The sequence below is a fragment of the Pyricularia oryzae genome, chromosome 3 (assembly GCF_000002495.2).
Source record: "Pyricularia oryzae 70-15 chromosome 3, whole genome shotgun sequence".
NCBI classification, from domain to species: domain Eukaryota; kingdom Fungi; phylum Ascomycota; class Sordariomycetes; order Magnaporthales; family Pyriculariaceae; genus Pyricularia; species Pyricularia oryzae.
Genome location: NC_017849.1, coordinates 1,355,942 through 1,382,625, shown reverse-complemented (window position 1 = coordinate 1,382,625; position 26,684 = coordinate 1,355,942). Strand labels below are relative to the sequence as shown.

The window sequence follows — 26,684 nt, the reverse complement described above, 5'->3', positions numbered from 1 at the left end:
AGCTCCAAGTACTCAAGCAGCAGACTGTACCCTCGGAGCGGTGAGGATCTCGAGGGCTTTGTGATGTATTTATTTCAGGCATGTACTCAATGACAACTGTACCATGTATCTGACTCAGTGACACTCGAAAGATCAGACGCAAGTAAGGGCAATTTCTATCACGAAGTCCCTCTCACCAGCTCTCACCAGTGCAACCTGCCGCATGGATCCGGAATGCTTGAAAGTCATGCCTTAAAGCCAAGCTAAAGAACTTGAAAACGAGGTCGTTTTGATTTTGAGATGTGTCTTTGGTCTTTTACTCCCCTAAAACTTCGCCGTCATCTTGAGAGTCTCTCTCATTCATCCTGAAGGGTACTATAACGGAAGTTGGTAGATATCTTGTAGTCCAGAACGGGGCAGTAGCCTACATCTAGGCCTCTATACCAAAGTCTGGTCTCGCCTACCTCAGGTAATGGCCTTGGATGAGGTCTGTCAATGCTCGGCGGCTGCAGACACTCCAGTTCTCACCACAGCCCAAAGCATCTGAACTTGGGATCTTTCTGTCGGTTTTACACGGACGCATATCAGAGCTGCCACTTGAAAGTATCACTGGCAGAGCTTTCTGATGGATCAAGCGAACCTCCCCACGGCTAAAAATTACTGAGAGAGTAACTGTCCACCCATTCAAGTCCCAAAAAACTGTTCTGTTTCATCTGACTCTGCTTCTGGGATTGGTGAGTCGCTAACGTCTTTGAAAGCCATCCAAAAGAGCAGCAGTCATCCACCTCATCAATAGGTAGTTCTCAAGACTAAGTCATATTCCGAGCCTATCAACAATCACCATGGTTGAAAGCACCCCAAGGATGAAAAGAACTGTCCTAAAGCTCGGGAAAGACAGATAGATCTAAACAGTCGCAGCAAATCCATTCTCAATTCTTTGATTCAGAATCAGAGTTGCAAAGAAGACATCAGCTTCTAAAAGCTTACTCTTACCTACCTACCAGACTGAAAAGTCCAGTGAAATGAGTTCTACTGTCTACAACAGCTGGCCTTGCGCTATACACGACTTGGCAGTTTCTGTAGTGCATAAACCACCCACTGCAACCTCGGAACCTCATATTCGAAACCGAGACGCAGCAATATTTATACCTGCCTGCGCCGAGACGCCGGCGAGCGCAATGAAGCCTCAACGAGAATAATCAGGGAAACCAAGCCCATCACCTTCATTAGTCAAAGCGTCTGATCGTTCCAGAAACTCGGTCACATTTCTTCCAAGACAAACCAAAAGCGCGTCCCGCTGATTCTTGGTCGGACACACGATAAATTTCAGACGAAGCCGCGCCTTTCCCAATATCATTTATACATTAGAATATGTTTCTATTACTGAATGTGCACAGAGTTGATGATGCGTACACATGGAGGAGACCTATTCGTTCACATACGTAGTTTATCTCATTCCATAGCGATGGCCAAGAACACACTGGTGACTGGCCCGATGGTCAAAGATCATCCTAGGACGTCAGCAGGGTTTGTGTGTAATAAATGATTCGATGATCGGCACGCCATTGCTGCACATTGCTCAAGGCGTCAAGGGGTTCTATAGCGACCCATAATAATATCTATCAGGGTATCAGAAGCAATGTGTGGGCGAGGCGGGGGGAGTCGTCGGTACATGTGACTGACTGCATTCGAGAAGAAAAAAAAAGAGATACCTACAGCCGATCTGGTCGCCATGCTTTGCTTACGGGCTGCTTCACTGCTTAGTTGTTGCCTGCTAAGGCGGTTGCCGATCCGAAAAAAAAAAGATAAGAGAGGTGACATACGAATGATTCCCACGGTCCGAAAACGGGCTAAGCAGGGGGCTCGGCGGAAGGGAATTGATCGGCGATGACGGCGCTTTTTTTTTTATTTTATTTTTTTACTTTGTAGTTGCAAAGACACAAAAACGAACTCACCCAAAAAAAAGGGTGCAGCGCAGAGGCACGATAACATGTAACCCAGAGGCACATGCAAATCCATACTTGTTCCTAGCGGTGAACAAAGAAGAAACGCCACATTTTCCTTTTTTTTACTCTCCGAGATCTTGCAGAAGCAAGTAATACGGGCTATCCCGCTCACCGGTAGGTTTGACCGTGTAAGCGACGTAGGTTCACCGGTCGACCGCTGGGAAGTCGACATGTATCAAGGCACAGAACAAAAAAGACCGGTGTGGAAAAAAGGAGCTGCAGAAAGTTTATTTTGAACGGAGAAGGACGAGAAGACGCCGACATGTCTATCCGTATATGCTGACGAACTTGTGTCGAAAGAATGGTCACCGCCAAGCGCTTACGGGGGAGCGCGCCTGCAAATACCCTTTGGTTGTGGTTCGGGAGCACGGAATGTTGTGATCGAGCAAAATAGGGACACAAACAGAATTGGACAGAGAAAGAGATGGGGAAATGATCTCGGGAACCAGCTTCATCTGAGGCAGTCACGGGAGTTTCCTTGTGGTACCAACGGATGACGACAGAGTTGAGGTTATTGTCCACCTGACATGCTCGAGACGCGTTTCACTATGCTTCGTGTGTTCGTCTCGTTCCTGGACCTAAGCGGGCCAGTTGCCGAACTTTTAACCTCTGATGCTTTGATGCCGTGAGATGTCCCTTTTAGCGGGGGTGTCGAATGCCGCCCTTGCTAAAGATCAACGTGGGGTTGAATAGAGACTGGAAAGGCTCGACTCGCCTAGTGCCAAATGCAACCGTTGTAGGGGGTTTGCGCCTCTTGGTGGGATAAGGGATCGTTTTTTTTTTTTTGACGCAATGTAACCTCGAAAATTGATCAGTCTCTTTCTGTAGCTGTCCCCCTTGCTTTAAATCTTTGGCTCTAGATACCCATCTTATCTTGGGTATCTGCTTTGCAGCCATTGCTTACTTCGTACATCCCATATTCTGTATCAGCAACGAGCTACCAAAAAGAACACATATTTTTATCACATATCACACCCGCCCCGCTTTGTCTGGAACCAGCCCTTCGGTACTGCCCATAATAGGCAAGAAATGAAGCGGGGGATGGGAGTTCTTTTTTCTGTGCAACCAGTACCGTGGGTTTCCCACCCTCCATTTGCTCGGCAGCAGCTCCGTCCGGTAGGTCCCTGGGTACCTCAATTGGAGACGGGGAGAAGGGTGGGAAAAAGATCGTGGAAAGAAAAAGCGGAGAGACGGGAGCTTGGGGGTGAAACTTTTAGCCAACTTTGCACATGGCTAGATCCCTTGCGTATTGTGGTTTGGCGTTTAACAAAGAAGCACAAGAATGAGAAAACATGCGAAGGATCGACTCTACCTAAAAGGGCTACCTACTCTTGTCTGTTGATGCAGGCGGAGGGACCAAACGTTCATCGATGGTGATTTGCGGCAGACAGAATCGTCATAATATGACAGGTCACGTCAGCCCCCAGGCAAATCTTTAATTGCATTGCAGCATGCTACTATTTTTTTTTTGGTATGTGATCTTTTTCTGTTTTGTGATCGCCACCAACACCATCACCGATGCAGTCAGTTCCAAAGAATGGGAGACGGAAATGACAGGGAAATAGTCATTTATCCCCGTGAATAGAGGTAAGCCAAGACAGTGAGAAATAAGGATGCAGCGACGTTTGGAAAATTGCCAGGGGGGCAACGCTTCAATGCAAGGCATGTAATGGCCCAGAAAGTCGCAGCAAAGAACATCATCACTTGTGAATTACGTGAGATTTAGGCAAGCAGAAATTTCGACGAAGGAAAGAAACACCAGATCCAGAAAAACGCGGACAGTGGGTGACCGAAATATAGTGCTTATCGGGGGCAAGGTAGTGGACGCTGCAGGCGAGGTGTGACAAGAAATAAACCATGGGAGTAGATATAGTATGGTGGTGATATAGGGTGGAGGTGGTAGAGAGCAGGAGAGGAGAGGGGGAAACAGCTCCCAAGACATAAAAAAACCAAGAAACCACCCAAAACTAAAAACTAGGTGCCCAAGACCAGAACCAAAAATGCAAGTAAGCTGGGGCGCAGATTAGCGGTAATTGATGATTCAAGAAAGAGAGAGAGAGAAATAGTTGTGTCCATTCACACCCCAGGAGCGGCCATGATCAACATTCCTAAGCAACAAGGCGGATACGGAGAGGAAATTCGTCACAGCGTATCACTATGAAGCACGTTGCACGACGGGGAAGTGCGGTAAACCAAGAAAAAGCCTCGGCAAGGCGGGTTTGTAGTGCGGGCGGTCAGAAAAAAAGCAAGAAACAAAAAGAATAGGGGATTTATCATCAGAATGTGGAGCAGCAGAGGTCACACGGCCTGTTTTCTTTGCAGATGGTTTGATAACAAAGTTGCTGGAGGCGAAAAAAAAAGGAAGAAAAAAAAAGAAAAAAAAGAGTGGAAGGAAGGCGGACGCCATTCTGGTTCTGGATATCGAGTGAATGGGTTGCTTATTTCCCTTGGGGGCGTTATCCTCTCGTCATCGTGGTCATTTATTTGTCGTCGTCGTCGGTCCCAAGTTCGGACGGAGTTACCGGTACATGTCTGGCTCCACGTCGATCAATTGGCGCGCGAGCACCATTCGCCTGGGCGAGAGAAAAGCCCTTGTCACTTGCTGTCAGCACCGCGCGGCAGGCCGAAAGCGGGACAAGGAAAAAAAGAGGCAGTTGGTGCAACAAAACTGGAGGATCTTGATGCTAAGCAAGGGAGGCTCACCGGCTTGAGCCGAAGCCGGAGTCTTTCCTCCAACTCTACATGTATCATGTGTTGTTATTTTGTCCTCGTGGTATGATTTCCTTTTTTGCTTTTTCTTTCTTCTGTCTTCGTCCATTGCCGACGGGGTCGGTGAGCAGGGATGTGCTGTTGTCTTCTTTTTACCTATTTTTTGTTTTGTTCGGTAGGGCGGTACGCCAAGCCGGGTTGACAAGGGGAAATGCTTCTAGAATGGCTGGTTGGGGATGTGTCAGACACAAAAGACAGACATGTGGAGCTGTGTGTTGAAAAGGAGACTTGCTTAACAAGGTCAAGTAGAAAGTAAAATAAATAAGTAATAAAAAAAAACAAGGCAAAACCTGAAAGCAGTCTGGGGGCGGGAAGGCGTTCGCTAGTCCCCGGGTGCCATGTGGGCTTTTGGAGAGTAGGTGGTAAAAAAGCATGGTTGATGCGCCGGACCGGCGGTGCTGGCTGCAAGAGCTTGCATGGCTGGAAAAGGCCAGCCTGGAGTAGCAAGCAGCAATAGCACAAGCGCCAAGACCATCAGATAAGGCGGCTGAGAAGAGAGAGACAGAGAGAAAAAAAAAACGCAGGCTCGCTTATTACAAACTACTGTACGCGGTCAAGAAAAAAATATCCCGAATCGAGGAGTAGACGGCTGATCTCACAGGCTAGACACCAGAACAGCAAGAGTTTCGTAGTATTAGGAGGGCACCTATTTAGGTAGGTTAGGGATCGGTTGAAATGGTGTACCGTAACACGAACTAATCTAGACTAAAACTAGAACCGGAATTAGTCTAGCTTGGTAGATGTTCTTTTGGGCGTCTTGGATAAAAAGCATGCTTCGACAAGTCGAGTGAGCTTTTGTGTTTTATTTGGTTTTTGTTTGGTGCTCGGACTCTGTCAGAACGGACCCCAACCAACATCATCCACCAGGTAATTAGGTACCTCCCTCGTTCGGATTCGGTTCCTCGCCGATTTGACCGATTCTTTGCCCGGACCCACCAACCATCAAAAGTTCCTCGTACGCCGTGGGAACTTTTTCTTGGCGATGGCAACTGCTAATTTGTACTAGAACAATCGCGTGTACCAAAAGACAGGTACCGTACTGAGTCGGAAAGCCTCGCTACCTGGAAATACCGAAACGTCAGCAGCAGAAAGAACAGCACCCGGGCACCGCGTGTTTTTCGATCGAGCAAATGATGACTGCATTTGTTTTCCACGTCTCGTGTGGCCTCACCGACCTTTGTTGGTTATTCGTTTGTTTATTTTGTTCATGTCTGCTCCACTATGTTGTACAACAGGGCAATATTAATTGCTTGCTCCATAGGAGGAGCCTTATATTAACTGGAAGAAACAAAAAAAAAAAGAAAGAATGAATAGGCGGGATGAAAAGAAAGTATCACCTTGGACAAAGAAAAAAAAAAGCAGGCGTCAGGCTTTTGCAGTTTGCAGAATTGGTCAAGTGATGCTCACTGTTAGCTAAAAATTTCAGCCTCTTTGTCTTACTTTTTCTCCCTGTGTTACCTGTCACTTTCTATTTGCGAACAGCAAGTGGCCTTAAACATTTCTCGCTGACGTTCCGGATTTATGGGAATTGGGTATTCCTGTTGCACACCGGTCCTCGGCACCGACTTTTCTTTAGAGGCTTAGGTGGTGGAGCGTGTTGATGCTCAGCAGGGATTCAGGTGCTGACAGCCGAGGGCAGGGATAGCTGGGCTGATGGGGGCACAGGGGCAGAACGCCGCTGGAAGGGCTCTGTTTTCTTTTGATCACTCCACTCCACTTTGTGGCTTCCCAGGGTAATCCCCCCACACCGAGCCGAGAACATCAAACTTGTCAAAGGGGCTTGGCTCAGCGTGGAAACGAACAAAAATCACTGCCAACTGTATTACCCGATTAGCGCTCTCGAACGACTTGATGACGAAATTAGGCTTTGTGCGGTGACATTTTTGGGGTGTCCTGTACCCGTCGTTTGCTTTGCATCTGCCGTCGCTATACTTTTCCCCCTCTTTTTATTTTTTTAAACTCCCTTTTCATCAACTTGAGTTTTTTTTTCTTTTTCTTTTCTTCTTTGTCCATGTTCGTCCCCCGTTTTGTGCCCTTGCAACCCACCCTGAAAATCCCCAATAACAATCCTCCCATGCCCTCTCCCGTTGGTTTAACTTGGGCGGCGCGTCTCGTCTATCCCCATGCGGTGTATCGGGACCGGTCAGTCGGGGTCACGAGCGTTGGTTCACCTTTGGACCAGTCGCTGGCTCGGGATGGAGCTGACCGGAAAATAATCCCCAGCCCGACTGGGTAGGGGTCCCGGGGCCACCACTACCAACGCGGCCACCACACCTCCCCCTTCACGCCCGACCGCTGTGAGCAAAGGGGAAAAGTCAGACAAAAATAATAAGACCAAAAAATAAAATAAAAACGAAATGACAGGAAAGCTTAAAAACTGAGTGCGCCTGCTGCTTACCTGCTTCGGTTGGACCTACCTTTCATCATGTCGAGTAACACACCAAACCACATCGTCGTCTGCCCCAAAGAGATGTCCTGGCTGGCAACTACAAATAGCCCGATCATCGCCATTGACCAACTACAGGCTGTCTTGGGGAGTACAGATGCTAGATCTTCCGGCACCAACCTGCAACATGAACGCCTCTATCCGTACTGCAACAGTAGGACAACGCAGTAAAACGAAGAGGCTGAAGCAGTCGGATATCAAGACAACGACACAAAATGTGATGGCGGACAAATCATCCATCGAGGGGATTCACAGTGAAGTGCCGTGGCATTCCATCCTGACACCACCAACAACACCCCCGGCCGCCAAGTCGCCATCGCCATCGCCATCGCCGTCGCCGTTGCCGACATCACCACCAATAGAGGAGCCCGAGAGTTACGACCGGTACCTTGACGGCGCGAGCATACAACCCGCCGAGCTCCTCTGCGCCAAGCCCCCAGTATCCACCGGTCCCAACGACTCCATCCAGAGCTTCACCTTCACCTTCCGCGTGCCGCGCGACTACACCCAGATCGCGCCGCCGTCACCATGCAACTCCTACACGCTGCACGCCGAGCTGCTCCGCAGGTCCAGCCCGACGCCGGAGCTCACCGCAGCGCCCATCTTCGTCTACCTCTGCGGCGGACCGGGATCGGGCCAGCAGCCGGACCGCCACCGGTTGTTGAACCACTACGTCGTCGCCAACGGCTACCAGATGCTGCTGCTCGACTACCGCGGCTGCGGGCGGAGCCAGGCCCTGACGGTCGACAGCGTGCTCGCGCGCACCAGCAGGAGTCGCCGCGTGGTTAGCATCCCCAGCGGCAGCAGCAGCAGCAGCAGCAGCAGCCACGAGGCCGTGCGGGCGTTCCAGGAGGTGCGGCAGGGCAACATTGTGCGAGACTTTGAGGCCGTCCGCCGCTTCCTCGTCGACTACATACCGGGCCAGCGCGCCCTCGAGGACCGGTTCGTCCTCCTGGGCCAGAGCTACGGCGGCTGGATCGCCCTGACCTACGTGGATCGGTACCCCGGCAGCGTCAGGGCCGTGCTGCTGACGGGCGGGATGCCGCCGCTCGGCGCGTCGCCGGAGCGCGTGTACGCGAGGCTGTTTGACGAGGTGGCCAGGGCGAACGAGCTCTTTTACGCGCGGTACCCGGACGCCGTCGAGATGGTGCGGCGGATCGCGGCCGGGATCCTGAGGGCGCAGGACAAGCGGGGCACAAAGCGCAGGAGGCTTAGCAAGAGGCGCAGGGTGGAGGAGAGGTACGGCGCAGACGACAACGTGCCGAGCCTGGCGACGTTTGCCAGCATGGGCCGGCTGCTGGGCGAGCCGGACGGAGCGCGCAAGCTGCACGAGCGCCTGGGGCTGATCGACAAGCACATTGCCTCGACGGGCGGCCCGCCCCGGTTCGAGGACATGGACACGCACCGGTTCAACGACCGGCTGCCGTACGCGTTCGACCACGAGATCCAGTGCTACGTGTCCAGCGAGGGCCAGACGTCCAACTGGGCGGCCAGGGCGGTGCGGGACGGCAAGGCGGCCTACGACTGGATCTCGAGCAGCACCGAGGGCGAGCTGGCGGCGGCGGCGGCCTCACCGGACGGGATGCACTTCCTGGGCGAGGCCTTCATGCCCGAGCACGCCGACGACTACGCGTCGCTGCGGGCGCTGGGCGGGCGCGCGTTCGCCGACGAGGTGGTCCGGGCGGGCCAGACCGAGACGCTGTTCGACATGGACCGGCTGCGCGACAACGCGGTGCCCGTCTACGCCGTCATCTACCGCAAGGACATGTACGTGGACGCGGACCTGGCGGTGGAGGCGGCGGCCAAGGTCGGGTCCGTCAGCTGCGTCAGGCTGCCCGAGACGTCGGAGCTGAGGCACAATGCGATACGGGAGAGCGCGGATCAGGTGATTGGCATATTTCGGAATCTCGGGTTTGATGGGTTCCCGAGGGATCCAGAGATTTGAACCATGAAAAGAGACTACTACTTTAAACTTGTGGTTGATCTGAATGTGGATATGACACATTCTTTTTTTTCTTCTTCTTCTTTTTCTTTCTCTCAGGGGCGAAAGAGCAACAGCGCAAGTGGGGTTTTCTAAAATGATACCAGGTATAACGGGTCTAGTAATGCGTGTAAAGGGTGCACGCTGGTAATAGATCGTCGCAGCTCAAAACAAAGCATGGCGATTTGCAATTTACGTTTTTATAGTGACGAAACGCGGTGAAGGTTGAAGGCAAACACTAAATAGACTGGCGAGCCCAACAAACAAGGGGATCTGACCATGGATGGGCCCATACAGCGGCGAATAATCCCTCCAAGACTGTGTAGGTTTATTTGGAAACTCGCCAATCACCACCAGATCATACTATGTAAATGGCCCCCCTTCTCCACATTTTGCATAATGGCCTCCTCAATCATGCCCCCGAATTGGCTCAATACCATACCCTTACCCGAGCTGTTTCCAGCCCTGCCTTGTCAACTTAGTCATGAACAGAGATGAGCAAGCTGGCCCCGTTTCGTCTCTGGAACTGCCAAGCTAGCTCCTGTCAAGAAACTGTCAAATAGAGTTAGTTGAGCCGCCACTGCATGGTAGCTCCTCACCTTGGGGGTATCGCATGACTACCCCAGAATAGATGATCGACGTAACACTCGCGTATTATGTTTGGTGATTGCCTAAAAAAGAAACCACGGATGGGTTGTGATGGAGTCGCAAACATTCGATCATGGTGAAGACGGCAAGTTTTCTAGTCTGGAGTATATATTGGATGAGAGCTGCTCCCGAAAGTCTGGTTCAATTTGTCTTTCTCGCCACCCTCGCCGGCATCCAGAGTCTCTATTTCTAGTTCTAGTCCTGGATTGGACTCTTTTTCTTCTTTTGCGATTTCATTTGTCATCTCCTTCAGCTATACTCACTCGCTCAGATTATCAGCTACTCCATCTTTTTACCCTCTCTTGTTTTGCAAATCTTCCAGTTCCTCTCTCTGCAAGGCACGAGACAAAAATGGTTCAATTCTCTCTCACCTCGGCCCTTGCGCTGGCAAGCAGCCTCTTTGCCGCCAGCACCCTCGCGGCCAAGTCCAACGGCTGCGGCAGCGTCAACGCCACCCTCACCACGGGCGTGCGCCAGATCAACGTCAATGGCCTCCAGAGGCAGTACACCCTCAAGCTCCCCGACGGATACGACGGCAAGACCCCCATGAAGCTCGTCTTTGCGTGGCACTGGCGCTTCAGCCGCATGGAGGACGTCGTCACTGGCGTGAGCATCCAGCCCTGGTACGGCCTCGAGTCCCGCGCCAAGGGCTCCGCCATCTTTGTGGCCCCCGACGGCATCAACAAGGAATGGCCCAACGACGGCGGCCGCGACGTCGCCTTCGCCGACGCCATGATCAAGGAGCTCGAGTCGGGCCTGTGCATCGACACCGACCAGCTTTTCAGCACCGGCTTCTCGTACGGTGCCTCCATGACCTTTGCCCTCGCCTGCGCCCGCCCCAAGGTCTTCCGCGCCGTGAGCATCATCGGTGGCGGGCAGGTCAGCGGCTGCGAGGGCGGCACCGACCCGGTCAACTTCCTCCAGTTCCACGGAACCGAAGACACCGTCTTCCCCATGGACAAGGGCCTTGAGCTCAAAGACAGGTTCGTCAAGAACAACGGCTGCCAGGCAAAGGACATTACAATGCCCACCAATCCCGGCCAGAGCACAAGGACAGACTTCACATGCACCAAGAAGAAGCTCTCCTTTGTCGCCTATGTCGGCGGTCACGTCGGCGCACCGCTGGGAGAGCAGAACCCGCTTGCTCCAGATACCACCTGGGACTTCTTCACCAAGTCGACTTAGTGGATTTCCACTCCCTGCGATAAAGTGAACAGGTTTCACGATGATCGTTCCTTTGCTTGCGTCTTTCTTTTTGGTTTTCGTCCTGGTTGGCATTAGCGAGTTGGAGTCTGCCATTACTTGTGTTTTACTCTTTTTTTTTTATGATATCCGTTTGTACATACCCATCTTGGTCCGGACCATGCAGATATTATTCTGAACCTCAAATATGACCTGATTCCCTTTTTGACTTTCTTTGTCAGTCATTTGATTCTCATGCTCACTAGTTCTATACTTGATATTGGTAGAGTATTTGCAGGTACATTCCGGCTGGCCTGATGCTAAGCATCCCTGAATCAACTAGTCAACATGATCACAAGACATACAAAGTATCTGGAATGATTACGCGTCAAAATAGCTACCCCCTTACTAGAGGTCTGGCTCATATTCTTTCCCCGCGTTGCAAATGTGTCGTTGTTAGTCTCCTGGCTGGACTGAGAGTTTGACGTTAACTTTGGTCGTTGGCAGGACGGTGTGGGCAGACGTTGTCTAGCGGGCGGCTAACTGTATGATTGCTTCTACGTCGCATGGACGCTAAAGAAACGTCAAATGTCATCCGGACTTGATCCAAGACATTGGCCAAATCTTATTTGTACATCTTCTCCAGAACAGCGGGAAGTTTCCGCTCGGGTTGAGAAGGGACGACGACGCCAACTGCCGAGGGAGTGACTATATATGCTGCGGGGTACACTGCTTTACCTTTTTCTTGTTGCTCCATTCATTCATTCCAAAACCCTTCAGCTCTGCCCAGCCTCATTGCCTCTTAGTACTATGGTAAAAGTATCCCAGAAAGACAGGAGACAATGGCACCATCTTCTGTGGAAGTCATGATCGATCAGAGGCCGACCCCGGGCAAAAGCTCGCGAGCTGCAAGTTCCGGGAAGCAAACGAATTTCCGCAGTGGGGATCCAAGTGTCGCCCTGGAACAGATGCTCGGTGACGCCGAGACTACCGGTCCACCAACGTTTCATAGTCCGGCTAGGGCCCGGGCCTACTTCAAGCACCGGCTTGCCATCGCTTTCCGCATCTTTGCCCAGTTTGGCTTTTGTGAAGGCGTGGCAGGCCACATTACTTGTCGTGATCCCATCGATCCGACTTCGTTCTGGGTCAACCCTTTCGGTAAGTGTTATTGACGGTATTGACCTACAAACCCTGATAATCGAAGGGAGACCCAACACTCTTGTCCAGATGGCTGAGAAGTAACTGGTGAACAAGGCCTTCACTTTTCGTTGATCAATGATGACGACCTTTTGCGGGTGAGCGAGGACGGAGAGGTGCTTGATGGTGGGAGGAATACGAGATTGAACCTTGGTAAGTGTCAGCATATGTTTCCAGAGAAAGAACCTCGAACCTCGAACCTCAAGGACCCCTTGGGCAGCACTCATGCCAGAGCCACTAACCAAGTAACAACAACCAGCCGCATACGCAATCCACGTCGAGCTGCACCGGGCCCGACCGGACGTCTTGTGCGCGGCGCACGCCCACACCGTCTACGGCAGGGCCATGTGCAGCACCGGCCGGCCGCTGCGGATGCTGACGCAGGACTTTTGCGTCTTTTGGCGGGACATTGTGCTGTACGAAAACTTTGGCGGCGTCGTCCTGGCCGCCGAAGAGGGCCGCGCCATCGCCTCCGCCCTCGGCGGCAGGAAGGCGGCCCTGCTCGCCAACCACGGCTTGCTGGTGGCCGGTCCGAGCATCGAGGCGACGGTGGCGTGGTTCGTGATGCTCGAAAAGTGCTGCCAGGTGCAGCTGCTGGCCGAGGCGGCCGTGGGCGGCGGGGCGGCGAATTGCAGCGGCGACGTGGTGACGATTGGGGATGAAGAGGCCCAGGCGACTTGGGAAGTTGTGGGTTCGGGAGAACATGGTTACTTTATGGGCCTGCCGCTGTTCCAAGTGGCAGAGAGGGAGTTTGGAGAGTCTACTTCCATGGGTAGAGGGATGCAAAGCCTGGATGCTTGATCGTGCTCTTTGTGGCAGAGCATAAGAAGGGTGAACCTTGACAAGGAATGGCCTGGCGGCTGTTAAGCGCCGTTTGGCGTGTACTGGGCGAGAGTGCCTTTCCAAGTGATTGAATTTTCTCCATGTTTTTTATTCGTTCATTTTAAATATAAAAAATTCTGACCGAGCACTGGGCCTCGCTCTTCTCAGCTCCTCCTCAGATTACATCCACAAACCACATCGAAACACACAGAATTTCCATGCGTTTTAGTAAATATTGGAGTCACCTGGCCAAACCTCACGCAGCAAAGGCTTTAAACACCGATAAGCATCTCGTCTATCTTTTCCATCACTTTCCCGGGACAGTCCCAACACTGGAAATACGAAGGTGCTCACAGCTGGCTTCTCAGGATTCCACCATCGACCAACAATTTTGTGAGTTTCTGAAACGATTATTTTCTACTTTACGCGTCCGCCTATGCTAACCTCCACTCTTTGGATGAAACTAAGCAGCAGAACAACCCGACCGCCTGGCCCCTCGTGGATTCTAAAACCACTGGCAAACTTCCCAGCGGCACGATGGCCCCTCCACCGACACCAGACACTGGGAGGTACGAGGAGCTAAGCACCCCGGCACTCCCAGGTCTCCTGTCCAAGAGACTTCAGGGCTATCTGGACGATCTGGCAGACCAACTCCACGAATACCACGTGGACCAGGCGGAGCACACCAAAGACCTCAAGGAGGCACTGGAAGCCCGGGTCAGGAGGGAGGCCAGAAGGGCGAAAAAGGCCAAGGCCAAGAAGAACGAGAGCCGCCAGAAGGAGCAGAAAGATGGGGGTGCGGGCGGGGCGAGCCTAGATTCGAAGACAAAAGGTGCCACAGACGAAAAGGGCAACCTGATTTTCTGGAGCTTACCTTGACTTTTGTTGTTGTTTGATATTTTTTTGACTGGCTTGCATTGGCGTTTCTGGCAGTCACTTGACTTGTTGATACCACCTCTTGACATCTTGAAGCACGATAAACTAGAAGTCATCGTTACTGGCACCTGGAACAACCTCATTCCAACGAGTGATCTATGCTATGCGACATGATTTGAAGAGCTTGGCATCCTATTCTGTTCAATGACCTCTCCCAGAGACCTTGACGGCAGACCCAGAGATGTCAAGGCAAAATTCCTAGCAACATATACCCACGTCAAGCATCCAGAATCCTCGTGGAGGCTGCAGATAATTATATATGCAGGTGTTTCATGTGTTTTTTCAAGGGTTAGCAAACAAAGAAAAGTTTACGTGATGACCATCTCGTCCGAACAAGATGGTGAACAAATACAATCCAGAAAATTGCAACTAAGCAAAAGCCGAGAAAATTCAAGGACAAAAACAGCGCATAATATTAGATGAACACACTACAGCATCCTTAGATACAATACACTGGACCGCCAATATCTTGGAGATCGCATCACGCCTTGTATTGATAGTGTTTTGATACTGGGCATAGCTAGCAAGGGTTGCAACCGCTCACAACGACCCCACTGTAGTGTCGTCGGGTACGGTAGAACTGGGACCCGTGTGATTAACCGCCCACCGCAGATCAGGCTGGATAGACGTCTGCCTAGAGCGTCACGCAATCTATCCGCGTCATCGAATTCAGCAAGGCTCAGTTTATGCCTGTTCTCGTTCATCTTGCTGTTTTTATTCTCTTGGTCGGTCACCGTGCTTTTGCGGCGACCCCCAGACAGGTTCGATTCGCGGACGACGTCGACTACAGGCTCCCTAGACCGCCTGCCTGAAGCTTCCACAGCTTCTCTCACCACCAGACTTGAAAAGAACTTCCAAAGGATGAATGTCAAAAGGTGTCCTCTGGAAGCCAGCTAGACCCAAAGAAAAGGGGTTGTTTATCTGAGCCGTAAAGATCGGTACCATACAACCCGGAAGTGTACATGTTTACATACTTACAGTGCTATCTTTTTACGGCACAAATGTAATGGCCACAATTGCAAACAAGACACGATGTCGGCACCTAAATAAAATACGCGCCTGTTCAAAAATTAAGTTGTAACTTTTGGATCGCATGGCAAACATGTAGGTTTATTTTCTGCTGCGCATACAAAGGCAACGAAAATGCAAATAATGTATGCAAATGGTGTAGACTCCGGACGGTGCAAATGGTGAAAGGGGTGCGAGGGGTGCAATGGGTGCGAAGTTTGTTCTGGTGTGTCACGTTTGTACCGCAGAATAACAGCTGTCAAGGTATCCACCTCAGGGATACAAAGAAATCTGTACGGGGTAAATAAACACACCCAAAGAAAAAATAAAGCTCAGAAATATTTGGGATCTCTACAAGGCGCACTCGGGGTTGGAGAGGCGGGGTACTGATCTGTACCATCTCATAATTTCGCTGCTTCACTATTGACGGCACATGATCCCAGGTTTGAGATACAACCAGGCAAACAACCATACTCGTCTGCCTTAGCCGAAGCCGCGTGGCTGGCTGAGCACCACCAAAGTCCAGCGAGAACAACCCCGGTGTGTTGATCAATGTCACTGTACGGGTTTTCGCAACTGGAAACGCATCGGTAGAAACGTATGGCCTGCAAAGACTCTTACCTTCCGTTGTTGCTACTCTTGGCCTCCTCATTGTCCAGCGCGGAAGCTGACGACAGTAATTTCGGCTTGCCGGTAACGGGATTCTGCTCCGCTTGCCAAGCCCTGTATACTCTCACCCAGCGCCAAGAGGAGAGGAGTACGAATACGGTGACGAATCCTGTGGGCCAACACGACCATGCTCAAAGGAATTATGAGATTGTAGAAGCCCGGAATAAAGATGTCATTGAAGCCGCAAGCGAAGCATCTCTTGACTTGACTCATCACGGCAGCAATCTCCTCTTCCCATTTAACAGCCACATACATCCCACCCCCACTGAGATGGAGCAGACGACAACAGCCAGCGCCAAAGGCGCCACCTACACGGCCGAGCGGGAGCAAATGACAGCCAAAGCTGAAGGCGCCGCTGACACGGACCGTCTGGACCAAACCCGCCTAACGATAGCCGGCTGGGAGCAAGCCGGAATTGCCGCGCTTGCACCCATTTCTAAATCCATCACCGAGACCTGGGTGGACATCACCCTCCCCTCGGGCTTCATATCCAAGACGCTCGTCATCCGCCCCGCGCAGCCCAGCCCGCCAGGTCCCCTGATCGTGCTCTTCCACGGCGGCGGCTTCATGGGCGGCTCGCCCGCCATGATAACCCGGCCCGGCCGAGAGTACGCTGAGCAGTTTGGCGCCACGGTGGTCTCACCCACGTACAAGCTCCTGCCCGAGCACGCCTGGCCGGCCGGTCCCGAGAGCGCGTGGGAGGTGCTCGCTTGGCTAGCCGAGAACGCGCACGAGGGCGGCGACGAAAGGTTCGCTGCCGATCTGGACCGGGGCTTCGTCGTGGGTGGGTTCAGCGCCGGTGCGAGCATCGCAACCATTATCGCGGGCATCTCGTTGAGGGCTGGCTTGTTACGGCATGATCAACAAGAGCTTGCCAAGCCGATCACGGGCGTGTTTGCCAACTGCCCGGTGCTGTTGAAAGACAAAGATATGGTGCCCGATGAGTATCGCAAACTATGGACCTCGCGGATCGACAACCGCGATGCACCGGGCTTGAACACAGAGGGCGTCGAGATGGTGTGGCGTGTCATGAGACCCGACTTTGAGTCGCCGTGGACATCTCCCTTCAATTCTCTCGATTGCTTGAGCGAAAATGTTGTACTCAAATATTACATACAGGTCGGCAAGCACGACCCTCTGCGCGATGACGGTATCGTGTTCGAGAAGGCACTCGCGGCTCGGGGTGTAGAGACAAAGATTGATGTGTTTCCGGACGATGGACACATATCTTGGGTGGCTTTGCCGTTCGAGCCGGCTAGCAAAGACCCAAGCGTGGAGGAGATGACTATGGAGGCAATGAGGTGGTTGTTAGGTTTGGAAAAGTAGACGGCGGGCTAATATGTGTCGGCATGATTTTTATCTCAGAATCCACAGCCAGGACATTCTCGAGCGGCTGAACAAGAACCAAAATAAATCGTCGCAGTGTTAATTTTTGCGGTATTGGGTGCACGGAAGTCTCTGATGCTGTCTTTCTCGTTGTGTGGGATGACTGATATCAGCTTCAATGTTCCTGACTCCATGTAATCGTGACAGTCACTTCGGAAAGCAAAGCTCTCGCTCAAAATACCACTGAAGTAGCATAAGCATCTTTCACGTCAGCTATCACGGTTTTGGAGATATTTTTGTCTTTTCCAAGGCTAAAGAGCGGTCGGACTTCCAAAGATTGGACTCCTTGGGCAATCGCCACTCGTTTAATAGATCTAGAAAAGGTTGTCGTCGAACTGCCAAAAGTGGCGTCTCCGCGGATGAATTGATGGTGAGGCGTGTTTATGTCGACTCCATTGCGCGAATGATCCTGGCTCTCTGTCATGTGAGAACAGTCCAGCCACATGGGTGATGGGGTGCCTGCATGTGTGCAGTGAGATTTCAAGACCCTGGAAAATATGATGGAACTAGCTGGAGGTGAACTCGAGTTAGCTTCGGCGAATCGTTGACTGAAACTAATGAGTTTTCGTGGGTGTTGCGGGAGGATTGAGGTATCTAGGTACCTGCCTACCTTACCTACATTCCTAGGTCGATACCCAGGGAGTCATTTTGGTCTTGGCGGCATGGTCAAAAACGAGGAAGAAGATTCAGCTGGGAAGCTGAAGAAATTCTTCCAGCAGAGGGACGAGGGTAGAAACAGAGAGACAAAACGGAAAGTGGGGCACTGTTTCGGGAGGTCGTCATTAGGCCTCTTGCTTCTTCCATTTTTGTCAAGGTTCTCAATTCCATGGCGGTACAATGAAAATAGCCTTTGGCTTTGACTGCGGTCTCACATTAACGAGGGGGCTGAGATGGGTAAGGGTTACATGGTTCATCTCATGCCAATTTGACATGTCTTCTTACAGTGCCCTTTGTTCCACGTAACCACCTAGGTCGCTCATACCATATGTACCTAGGTACTCAAGTATCTTGGGTAGGTATTGGGTAGCTACCTACCTTCATCATCAACTTCAAGTGTTCTGTTTGTCGAGCCATGTGTTTCTACGCACAGGAACACTGACAGGCGATAATTTCTCCGAAAAAATCGCCTGCCCATATCTGCCCGGCGATTTGTAGTTGACCAATGGAGGAAAAAACACTCATGCCGTCCAGGATCTGTAGTCAGGTAGTCAACCGACTCGAGCGGTGATCAGACCTGCCTTTTGCGCTCGCGAAACTCTCAAAACGGTGCAAAATTATAGAACTCTAAGACAAAGTAAACTCTAATTTTGAGGGAATGTTGGTCTTGGCTAGGATTTGGCCCCCATTCTCACACCGAAACAACGGTAACAGGTGTCAATCTGAGAGGGAGCTAGGCACGTGGTCATGACAAGCGGTGAAACCATGTGTCCACTGCAATGGTTCAATTTGGTTGGTTGCATTGTTCCTATTCCAGTCTGCGACAGTGGAGCCATTACAATGCGATCATTCTTGGCCATTTTTAGATTCCAAATAGAGATCATCTATGAAACTGATGCATTGTGCTTCATGTATAAAGAAGTCCAGTCCATCCGGCTTTCAGGATGATGTTTTTGAATATCTCACATTCAGCCTCTAACTCAATTCATTCCATTCAATATCTTACCAGCCGGTCTGTTTTTCCCGCGTTCCTTGACGGCACGTTCAACTTGATATCCAACCTTTCTTTCTCAACCACAATCATGAAGGTAGGCGGACCCAGTCCTCCATAGAAATAGCGCAGCAATCAGACATGGTTCTAATCACCACTATCCATCGTTTACAGGTCTTCACCATCATCACCTTGGCAGTCTCTGCCGTTGCGGCCCAAAGCTGCGTTCTCAAGTGCAAGAGCGGTCCTCAGGGCGGAAGCGACGTCACCGGTACCTGTTCTTCGCAGGGTGTGACCTGCACCCAACCCTCAGGCGGCCTTCAATGCAAGCTCGGCTTCCCGTCCTTCACGCCGCCGTCGCAATGTACTTTCTGCACATGTGCGCCGCCTTCATGAGTTTGATTGTTGAGGGCGAGCAATGGTGCAACACATCCAGGATGTGTTGACCAGAGATGAAGTTTGGGTCAGCGGACAGCCTGGATCAGTGCTTCCTTTGATCAGAGGGAAGTTTCTGCGAGGGTATGAAATGAGAATGGTCATAGTTTCTACAATTTAGCGGCTTAGATACTGGACAAGAGCTCCAGCAAATCCAGAGGCGTTGACTCAATGGTCTGAATGAACTGAAAACAAGTGAAGTAGCGATTGCATTACTGATGAAACTGCATGCTGAAAGTGTCATTCATACACCCATGTTTGGTAGAACTCAGGCTAACGGTCGTGACGTCATTTCTGACCTGGATTGTTGATGAAGTGAAGCAACCGAACTTGTTGATAGGAATCGTATGATCGCTGCGATCGGTAAAACAATATAACAAATTGAACGTAATCTAATCTCTGTCTTCTAGCTATCTACATGCTCGTCAGAATCGGTTGAAGATTCTTTACGTGTCATAAGATCACGTGGTTAAACACGTGATCTCCTTACATGCATATCTGCCCATAAATTAACACAGGCTATCTTTTATATTAATTGCAAACATGCCCTCCCATAAAACCGTAAATAATTGCTAATAAAATAACAAAAAAAAAATAACCGCATTTGGGAAATCGTATAATTTTTTAACGTTGCAAACGAATGCGCTGAAATAACCGTTCCCGGCTTTTTTTAAATAATTCTATTATTTTCCAATTATAATGGAAAAACCTTTTATTATACGTAAACGGTTAATCTATTATTAATAACCACTATAATAAAAATATTTAATAGGAATTTTATATTATAATAATTACCGATCCCGTTTTAATCCGTTTATATAATATTTTTTTTTGGGTTTATAAATTTTTTTTTTATTTTTCCGACCCATATTTTACCACGTTACCGTAAATATGCCGTTTATTTCTAACGATTATTGGATGGGTATATTATTATTAATATAATTTAAAAAATATCCGATTTTATATTTCCCGGTTTGGCGGATCGCGCCGCCAAAAATTCCCAATTTCGAAACGTTAACGTTTTAAAATCGTCGTTTGCGGCTGGTCCGCGTTTTACCGGCCGAATCCGGACTTTTTTGCCCAATAAAAACAAACCACGTTTTATTTCCGGGCCCGTTTCGCGGATTAATAAAACCAAAAATAAAAATACGTAATTTTTTATTCCATTTTTCGTTTAATTTTTTGGAATTAATAATAACGTGTAAAACGTATTTTTATTATTACCGTTCCTCGCCCCCGTCCCGCCGCCGGCGTAATCCGGCCAAAATTTTATTTGGATTATTTACGTTTTGTTTTCGCGGACAAATAAAATTCCGGCGATTTCGCGGTTTACCGTAAAACGAACCCGTTTTTTGGACGGTATTACAAATGCCTTTTCGGGTATTTTTGCGAAAAGATTTCCACCCCCGCCCGTCCCCCTACCGTCCGTTTTTTGGCAATTGTCGCCAAAAACGACAAAATTATATATTATAATATTTGCTGTTTTTTTCCCTTTTTTTTAATATTAATATATATTCCAGGCGATTACCAAATGGCGCCCCGTCGTTAAAAAAATATTGGAAATTTGGAAAAAGGAAAAAAAGGGTAATAATATTACCGTAACGGCCATATCGGCCGAAAAAAAAGGAGGAGGCCAAACGGGCCGTTTTGCGGCTTGTAAAAATTTTGTTTTAATATATTGGTCGTTCCCTGCGTATTTTTTTCGGGGGTTAAAAAATCGTTATTTTTATTTTCCGGGTTCTTTTTAAAGGGTAAATATTAATTTATACGTTATATTTTATTTGTATTTTAAATTTTTTCGTAATTCTCCCTGGCAATTTTTTATTTATTACGTTAAACCCAATTTTTTATATATATCCGGAATTTGTTTGTAAAAATTAATTTTTCCAAAACGTTATTGGGGTGCTTTTTCGTTATTATATTTACGGGATTATTAAACCCGCTAATCCATTTAATTTCTTAAATTTTACGGTTTTCGTACAATTGCCTAATCGCCAAAATATCGATTATTAATTTCTTTTCCAAAATAATATTTAATTATACCAAATATTCGTACAATAATTTCGAATTTGTGCAAATTACCAATTCTGGGTTCGGTAAATTAATTTATTAACAAATCGTTCCGAGCGTTTGTGCGAATATGTAATTTAAATCCAAACTATTTATTATCCCGTATATTTCGTTAACCAAATTGTTATAAATAATACGGCTGCATTTAACGGAGGACTGTCACAGACCTGAAGGACAGCCACTGGGCTGTCGTTTAGTCATGACCCCTGTCACGTGAAGGCGCGAGGGCCGAGCGCCTCGCGCGCGTATATCTACGCGAAATCTCTGCAGTCTCCGATATGTAGCTCCTCGAGCTACGTCTTCGTCAACAACCACCTGCTACCCTGTACCTGGAAGACTAGATAGCCAATATACTCTGTCCTGTTACCTGATCGCCCGCACCTACCTGTCCGCCCTGCCTGCCCGTGACATTACGTAGCTCCTTCATTAGGTGCCCGCGATGCCTGCGTCACTGCAACCCCCGATCTTAACCGATTCGACCGAGGAACTGATCGAACACCTACAAGGACACCCTGAACAATGGGTGTCTTACATCTCCGATTCCTACCAAAAGCTGCAACTATTGCACGATAGCAACGTCCGCCTGAACTCCTGCCTAGAAATGCAGGAAGCCGAGACCCAACGCGCCCGCGCCGAAACGGACCGTGTCCGCGACAAGGCGCAGGCCGACATTCTGGCCATGGCCATGGAAAAGGCCTCCGCCATAACCTCCCGGGATGCCGCTTTCGCCGAATTAGAGAAAAGACGGTCCGAACTGAAGGAAGTTCGGACCGTAACGCTACCCACGGTACACATAACCACCCCCGCCCCAACTACCAACACGCCTGTTGAACCCCTTATGGTTACTCCTATGGGAACGACTCCGCCGCCTGCTTCCGAACATCCCGCCTCCGCCCGCCTTTCTGAACGACTTCCAGACCCCGATAAATTTACGGGCGCCCGCTCCGACCTCCGCCGCTTCGCCACCCAAATCCGGGGGAAGATGACCTCAAACAAAGACCGCTTCCCCAACCCCGAATCACGCCTGATTTATGTAGCCGGTCGACTGTCCGGTAAAGCGTACAACCTGATCCTGCCCAAAATGGTCGGAGGCACACCCCAATTCGGAGATTATACGGATCTCCTCCAATACCTAGAGGAGGCATTCGGGGACCCCGACCACGTCCAAAACGCACAAAACAAACTATATGCCCTGAAGCAGCGGAACGTAGATTTCGCCGAGTATCTGTCGGAGTTCCAACGCCTGTCTTTGGAAGGAGAAATGCCGGAGGATGCCCTCCCCCCTCTTTTATTCCAGGGAATATCGGAAGAGCTCCAGGACATGCTCCTCCACAACCCCGCCCCATCTCGCCAATACCACGAATTCACCCGACACCTGCAAAGCTTGGATAACCGCTACCGCCAGCACCAGCAGTATAAAAATAGACAGACACGTACCCCTCGGGCCGCAGCGCCCCCCGCGCGCGCGGCTCCCCGAACCCAACCCGACATACCGCGGGCCGCCCCCAAGCCAAACGCGGAGCTCCCGCTTAACGACCCTATGGACCTGAGCAGCCAACGCCGCCACAACCGCAAGGAAAACATGCTATGTTACCGTTGTGGATCCCAAGAACATTTCGTTGCCAAATGCCCGGAACCGGATACCCGCCGCACGCGGCTGCACCAGGCCGGAATCGAACGATCCAGGTCCAGGTCCAGGTCCCCGCGCCAAATACAAACCAAACTCCCTAAAAACCCCCGCCGCGGCTCGGACGCCAGCCGCTCCAGCAGCCGAAGTTCGAAAAACGGAGCCCGCCTGGGATAAGTCGCCCCCAGGCCGCCAAGGCCGCGCATAGACCGCCGGCGATCCGCATCTCTGCCGCCGCCGTTCACGGGTTCCCCGTTGAAGAGGAATATAACCAACGATCCGACCTGATGATCCTGCCTGCCGAACTGACAGTGGGGGGCCAAAACCTCCCAACCTATGCCCTCACCGATTGCGGTGCGGAAGGAAAATGCTTCCTCGACCAAGGATGGGCCGAAGAACGCCAACTACAAATGTATCCGCTGCGAAACCCATTCGACATCGAAGTATTCGACGGAAGGACCGCCGAAAGTGGGAAGTGCACCCATTATGTCCGAGGACAATTGAGAATCAAGGACCACATCCAGAAAAACGCGCTGTTCTTCGTCACACAGCTAGCCCACTACCCCATTGTGCTAGGAATGCCTTGGCTAAAGCAGCACGATCCAACGATTGGATTCGCGTCACACGTTATTACGTTTGACAGCGACTATTGCCGCCGACACTGCAATATGCCCGACAAACCGGAGAAGGTTAAAGCTTTACACGCCGTACCAAAAAAAAGCCGCCCCCAGTACCAGGCTGACCGACCGCCGTCCCTCCGCGAAATGGATATCGCCCCTATCTCCCTGCAAGCCGCGAGCATGTACGCCCGCCGCCGATCCTGCCGACTGTACGCCGTAACCTTGAAACAGATTGATGAGGTCCTAGCCGCCGACCCCCAAAATAGGAACGGGCCGACCCTGCCCGAAACAATCCGGGAATTCGCGGACGTATTTTCCCCGCAAGAAGCCGAGAAGCTGCCCCCACACCGACCGTCCGACCACCATATCCCGCTTATAGAAGGAAAAACGCCGCCGTTCGGCCCCCTGTACGCCATGTCCCGCGAAGAGCTGATAGCCCTTAAGGAATGGCTGACCGCAGAGTTGAAAAAAGGGTTTATCAGACCCAGTTCGTCATCCGTCGCCTCGCCCGTTTTGTTCGTGAAGAAGCAGGGAGGAGGGTTGAGGTTTTGCGTGGATTACCGCGCGCTGAATAACATTACCGTAAAAGACCGTTACCCGCTGCCGCTAGTCCGAGAGACCCTGAACAACCTGGCCGGCATGAAATTCTTCTCGAAAATCGATATCGTTTCCGCTTTTAACAATATTCGGATTAAAAAGGGGGAAGAATACCTGACGGCATTCCGCACGAGATTCGGCTTATACGAGAGCCTAGTCATGCCTTTCGGGCTAACGGGAGCCCCCGCGACGTTCCAGAGATATATAAACGACTCCCTGCGCGAATACTTAGACGTATTTTGTACAGCCTACCTGGACGACATTTTGATTTATAGCCGCACCCGAACAGAACACGAAGAACATTTGAAACTCGTACTGGAAGCCCTGAGGAAAGCCGGGCTATACGCCAACGCCGCGAAGTGCGAATTCTTCGTGACGGAAACCAAGTTCCTGGGCCTGCTGGTCGGCGTCGAAGGCGTAAAAATGGACCCTGAAAAAATCACCGCTGTCCTGGACTGGCAAACACCCAAAAAGCTTACTGACGTACAAGCATTTTTGGGGTTTGGCAACTTTTACCGGCGCTTTATCCGAGATTTCTCAAAGATCGTAGCCCCTTTGACGAGATTGACCAAGAAAGACGTCGCATTCGAATGGAATAGCGCCTGCGAAACCGCCTTCCGACTGCTGAAGAGAAAGTTTACCGAAGCCCCCGTACTGGCGCACTTCGATTGGGAAAAGGATGTGATCCTGGAGACCGACGCTTCCGATTATGTTTCTGCGGGAATATTGTCACAATACGGCGACGACGGAATACTCCGCCCCGTCGCGTTCTTTTCGAAAAAACACACAGCTACCGAATGCAATTACGAGATTTACGACAAAGAATTGCTAGCCATTATCCGCTGTTTTGAAGAATGGCGCCCGGAACTCGAAGGGACGTCGTCCCCGGTCCAAGTAATTACGGACCACCGCAACCTGGAATATTTCACGACGACGAAAATGCTCAACCGCCGACAAGCCCGATGGGCCGAATTCCTGTCAAGATTTAATTTCCGTATCACCTACCGACCCGGGAAACAAGGAGCGAAACCCGACGCACTAACCAGGAGGTCAGAGGATATGCCTGAGGAGGGGGATGAACGACTTAAGCACCAAACACAAGTCGTACTGAAAGAACACAATTTACCTGCCCGCCCCACCCGGTTACAACCCATAATCCGCCAAAACAAACCCCTATTGCCAAGACACCTGATAGAGCTACTAGACGCCGGATACGAATCCGACCCGATAACGCAATCTGCCCTAGAAGCGTTGAGGACAGGCGCCGACCGCCACCCCAAGCTGCAATTGGCCGAATGCGAAGAACGATCCGGCTATTTGTATTACCGCAATAGACTATACGTACCCGATTCGAATAATCTGAAAGCCGAGATCCTGCGCCGCTGCCACGACTCCCCCGTCGCCGGTCACCCCGGCAAAGCAAAAACCTACGACCTGCTGTCCCGAGAATATTACTGGCCCGGAATGCTACATTACGTATCATTATGGGTAAAGAAATGCCAGACCTGCCGCCGAATCAACCCGTCCCGCGAAGGCCACCAGGGCCTCCTGCGACCCCTGCCCACTCCTGAACGCTCATGGCAACACCTGTCGATGGATTTTATCACACATTTGCCGCAAAGCAACGGCCACGACGCCATCCTAGTGGTCGTAGACCGCCTGACTAAGATGAGACACTTCGTCCCTTGTAAAGGGACCTGCAATGCCGAGGACACCGCCAACCTGTACCTACACCACGTATGGAAACTACACGGGTTGCCCCTGACGATAGTTTCGGATAGAGGCACCCAATTCGTGTCGAAGTTTTGGAAACACCTGACAACCCGTTTGAAAATCGACAGCCTGCTATCCACTGCTCACCACCCCGAGACTGACGGACAGACCGAGCGTTTTAACGCGTCCCTGGAACAATATTTGAGAGCTTATGTGGCCTACCTGCAAGATGATTGGGAAAGTTGGCTTCCCCTCGCCGAATTCACAGCCAACTCCCACAAGTCCGAGACCACCGGAACCTCCCCGTTTTACGCGACTTACGGATTCCATCCCCGCATGGGATTCGAGCCGGTACCCCTGAACCAGCCTTTGCCCGCCCAGCGGGATGCCGAAAAGCTAGCCGCCCGAATGGAAGCCATTCTGGAACAAGCCCGCGCCGAAATGACCGCCGCCCAAGCCCGTTACGAAGAACAGGCGAACCGACACCGTACCCCGGCCCGCCGGCTTACCGTCGGCCAATATGTATGGTTAGACGCACGGAATATCCAGACCGCCCGCCCGCAGAAGAAACTGGATTGGAAGAACTTGGGACCCTTCCGAATTTCTGAAGTGATTAGCCCGTACGCCTACCGTTTGGACCTGCCGTCGTCTATGAGAGTACACCCTGTTTTCAATATAAACCGACTAAAACCTGCTGACGTTGAGCCCCTGCCGGGCCAACAACCTGCACCGCCACCCCATTTGGAAGTGGAAGGTGAGAGAGAATACGAAGTCGAAGAGATCCTCGACTCCTTTTGGGAAACCCGCGGCCGAGGAGGCCGCCGGCTGAAATATATCGTCCGTTGGGCTGGATATAGCGAACCCACGACTGAACCTGCCGATTACCTGGAAAACGCTGCTCAATTGGTAAAGAATTTCCACCGTCGATACCCCCATAAGCCCGGG

The 26,684-nt window shown here is 50.9% G+C and overlaps 6 protein-coding genes across 6 annotated transcripts; all 6 read left to right on the top strand.

Moving 5' to 3' along the window:
- Window positions 1-7,327: 7,327 nt before the first annotated feature.
- MGG_07654 (prolyl peptidase) lies at window positions 7,328-9,145 on the top strand (the record flags this gene model as incomplete). Its single annotated transcript, XM_003711540.1, has 1 exon — window positions 7,328-9,145. One exon carries the CDS (start codon window positions 7,328-7,330, stop codon window positions 9,143-9,145), a length of 1,818 nt encoding a protein of 605 aa, XP_003711588.1.
- A 524-nt stretch (window positions 9,146-9,669) lies between these two features.
- MGG_07653 (glycosyl hydrolase family 62 protein) lies at window positions 9,670-11,233 on the top strand. Its single transcript, XM_003711539.1, has one exon. It carries the CDS (start codon window positions 9,881-9,883, stop codon window positions 11,012-11,014), a length of 1,134 nt encoding a protein of 377 aa, XP_003711587.1. The 5' UTR covers window positions 9,670-9,880; the 3' UTR covers window positions 11,015-11,233.
- A 620-nt stretch (window positions 11,234-11,853) lies between these two features.
- On the top strand, window positions 11,854-13,009 carry MGG_07652 (class II aldolase/adducin domain-containing protein; the record flags this gene model as incomplete). The annotated part of the gene is made up of 3 exons (XM_003711538.1): window positions 11,854-12,169; window positions 12,266-12,361; window positions 12,468-13,009. 3 exons carry the CDS (start codon window positions 11,854-11,856, stop codon window positions 13,007-13,009), a joined length of 954 nt encoding a protein of 317 aa, XP_003711586.1.
- A 558-nt stretch (window positions 13,010-13,567) lies between these two features.
- MGG_07651 (uncharacterized protein) lies at window positions 13,568-13,909 on the top strand (the record flags this gene model as incomplete). Its single annotated transcript, XM_003711537.1, has 1 exon — window positions 13,568-13,909. One exon carries the CDS (start codon window positions 13,568-13,570, stop codon window positions 13,907-13,909), a length of 342 nt encoding a protein of 113 aa, XP_003711585.1.
- A 2,004-nt stretch (window positions 13,910-15,913) lies between these two features.
- Window positions 15,914-16,969, top strand: MGG_15215 (uncharacterized protein; the record flags this gene model as incomplete). The annotated part of the gene is made up of 2 exons (XM_003711536.1): window positions 15,914-16,660; window positions 16,763-16,969. 2 exons carry the CDS (start codon window positions 15,914-15,916, stop codon window positions 16,967-16,969), a joined length of 954 nt encoding a protein of 317 aa, XP_003711584.1.
- Window positions 16,970-18,513: 1,544 nt separating this feature from the next.
- MGG_14523 (uncharacterized protein) lies at window positions 18,514-19,298 on the top strand. The gene is made up of 2 exons (XM_003711535.1): window positions 18,514-18,774; window positions 18,852-19,298. Exons 1-2 carry the CDS (start codon window positions 18,631-18,633, stop codon window positions 19,071-19,073), a joined length of 366 nt encoding a protein of 121 aa, XP_003711583.1. The 5' UTR covers window positions 18,514-18,630; the 3' UTR covers window positions 19,074-19,298.
- Window positions 19,299-26,684: the final 7,386 nt, after the last annotated feature.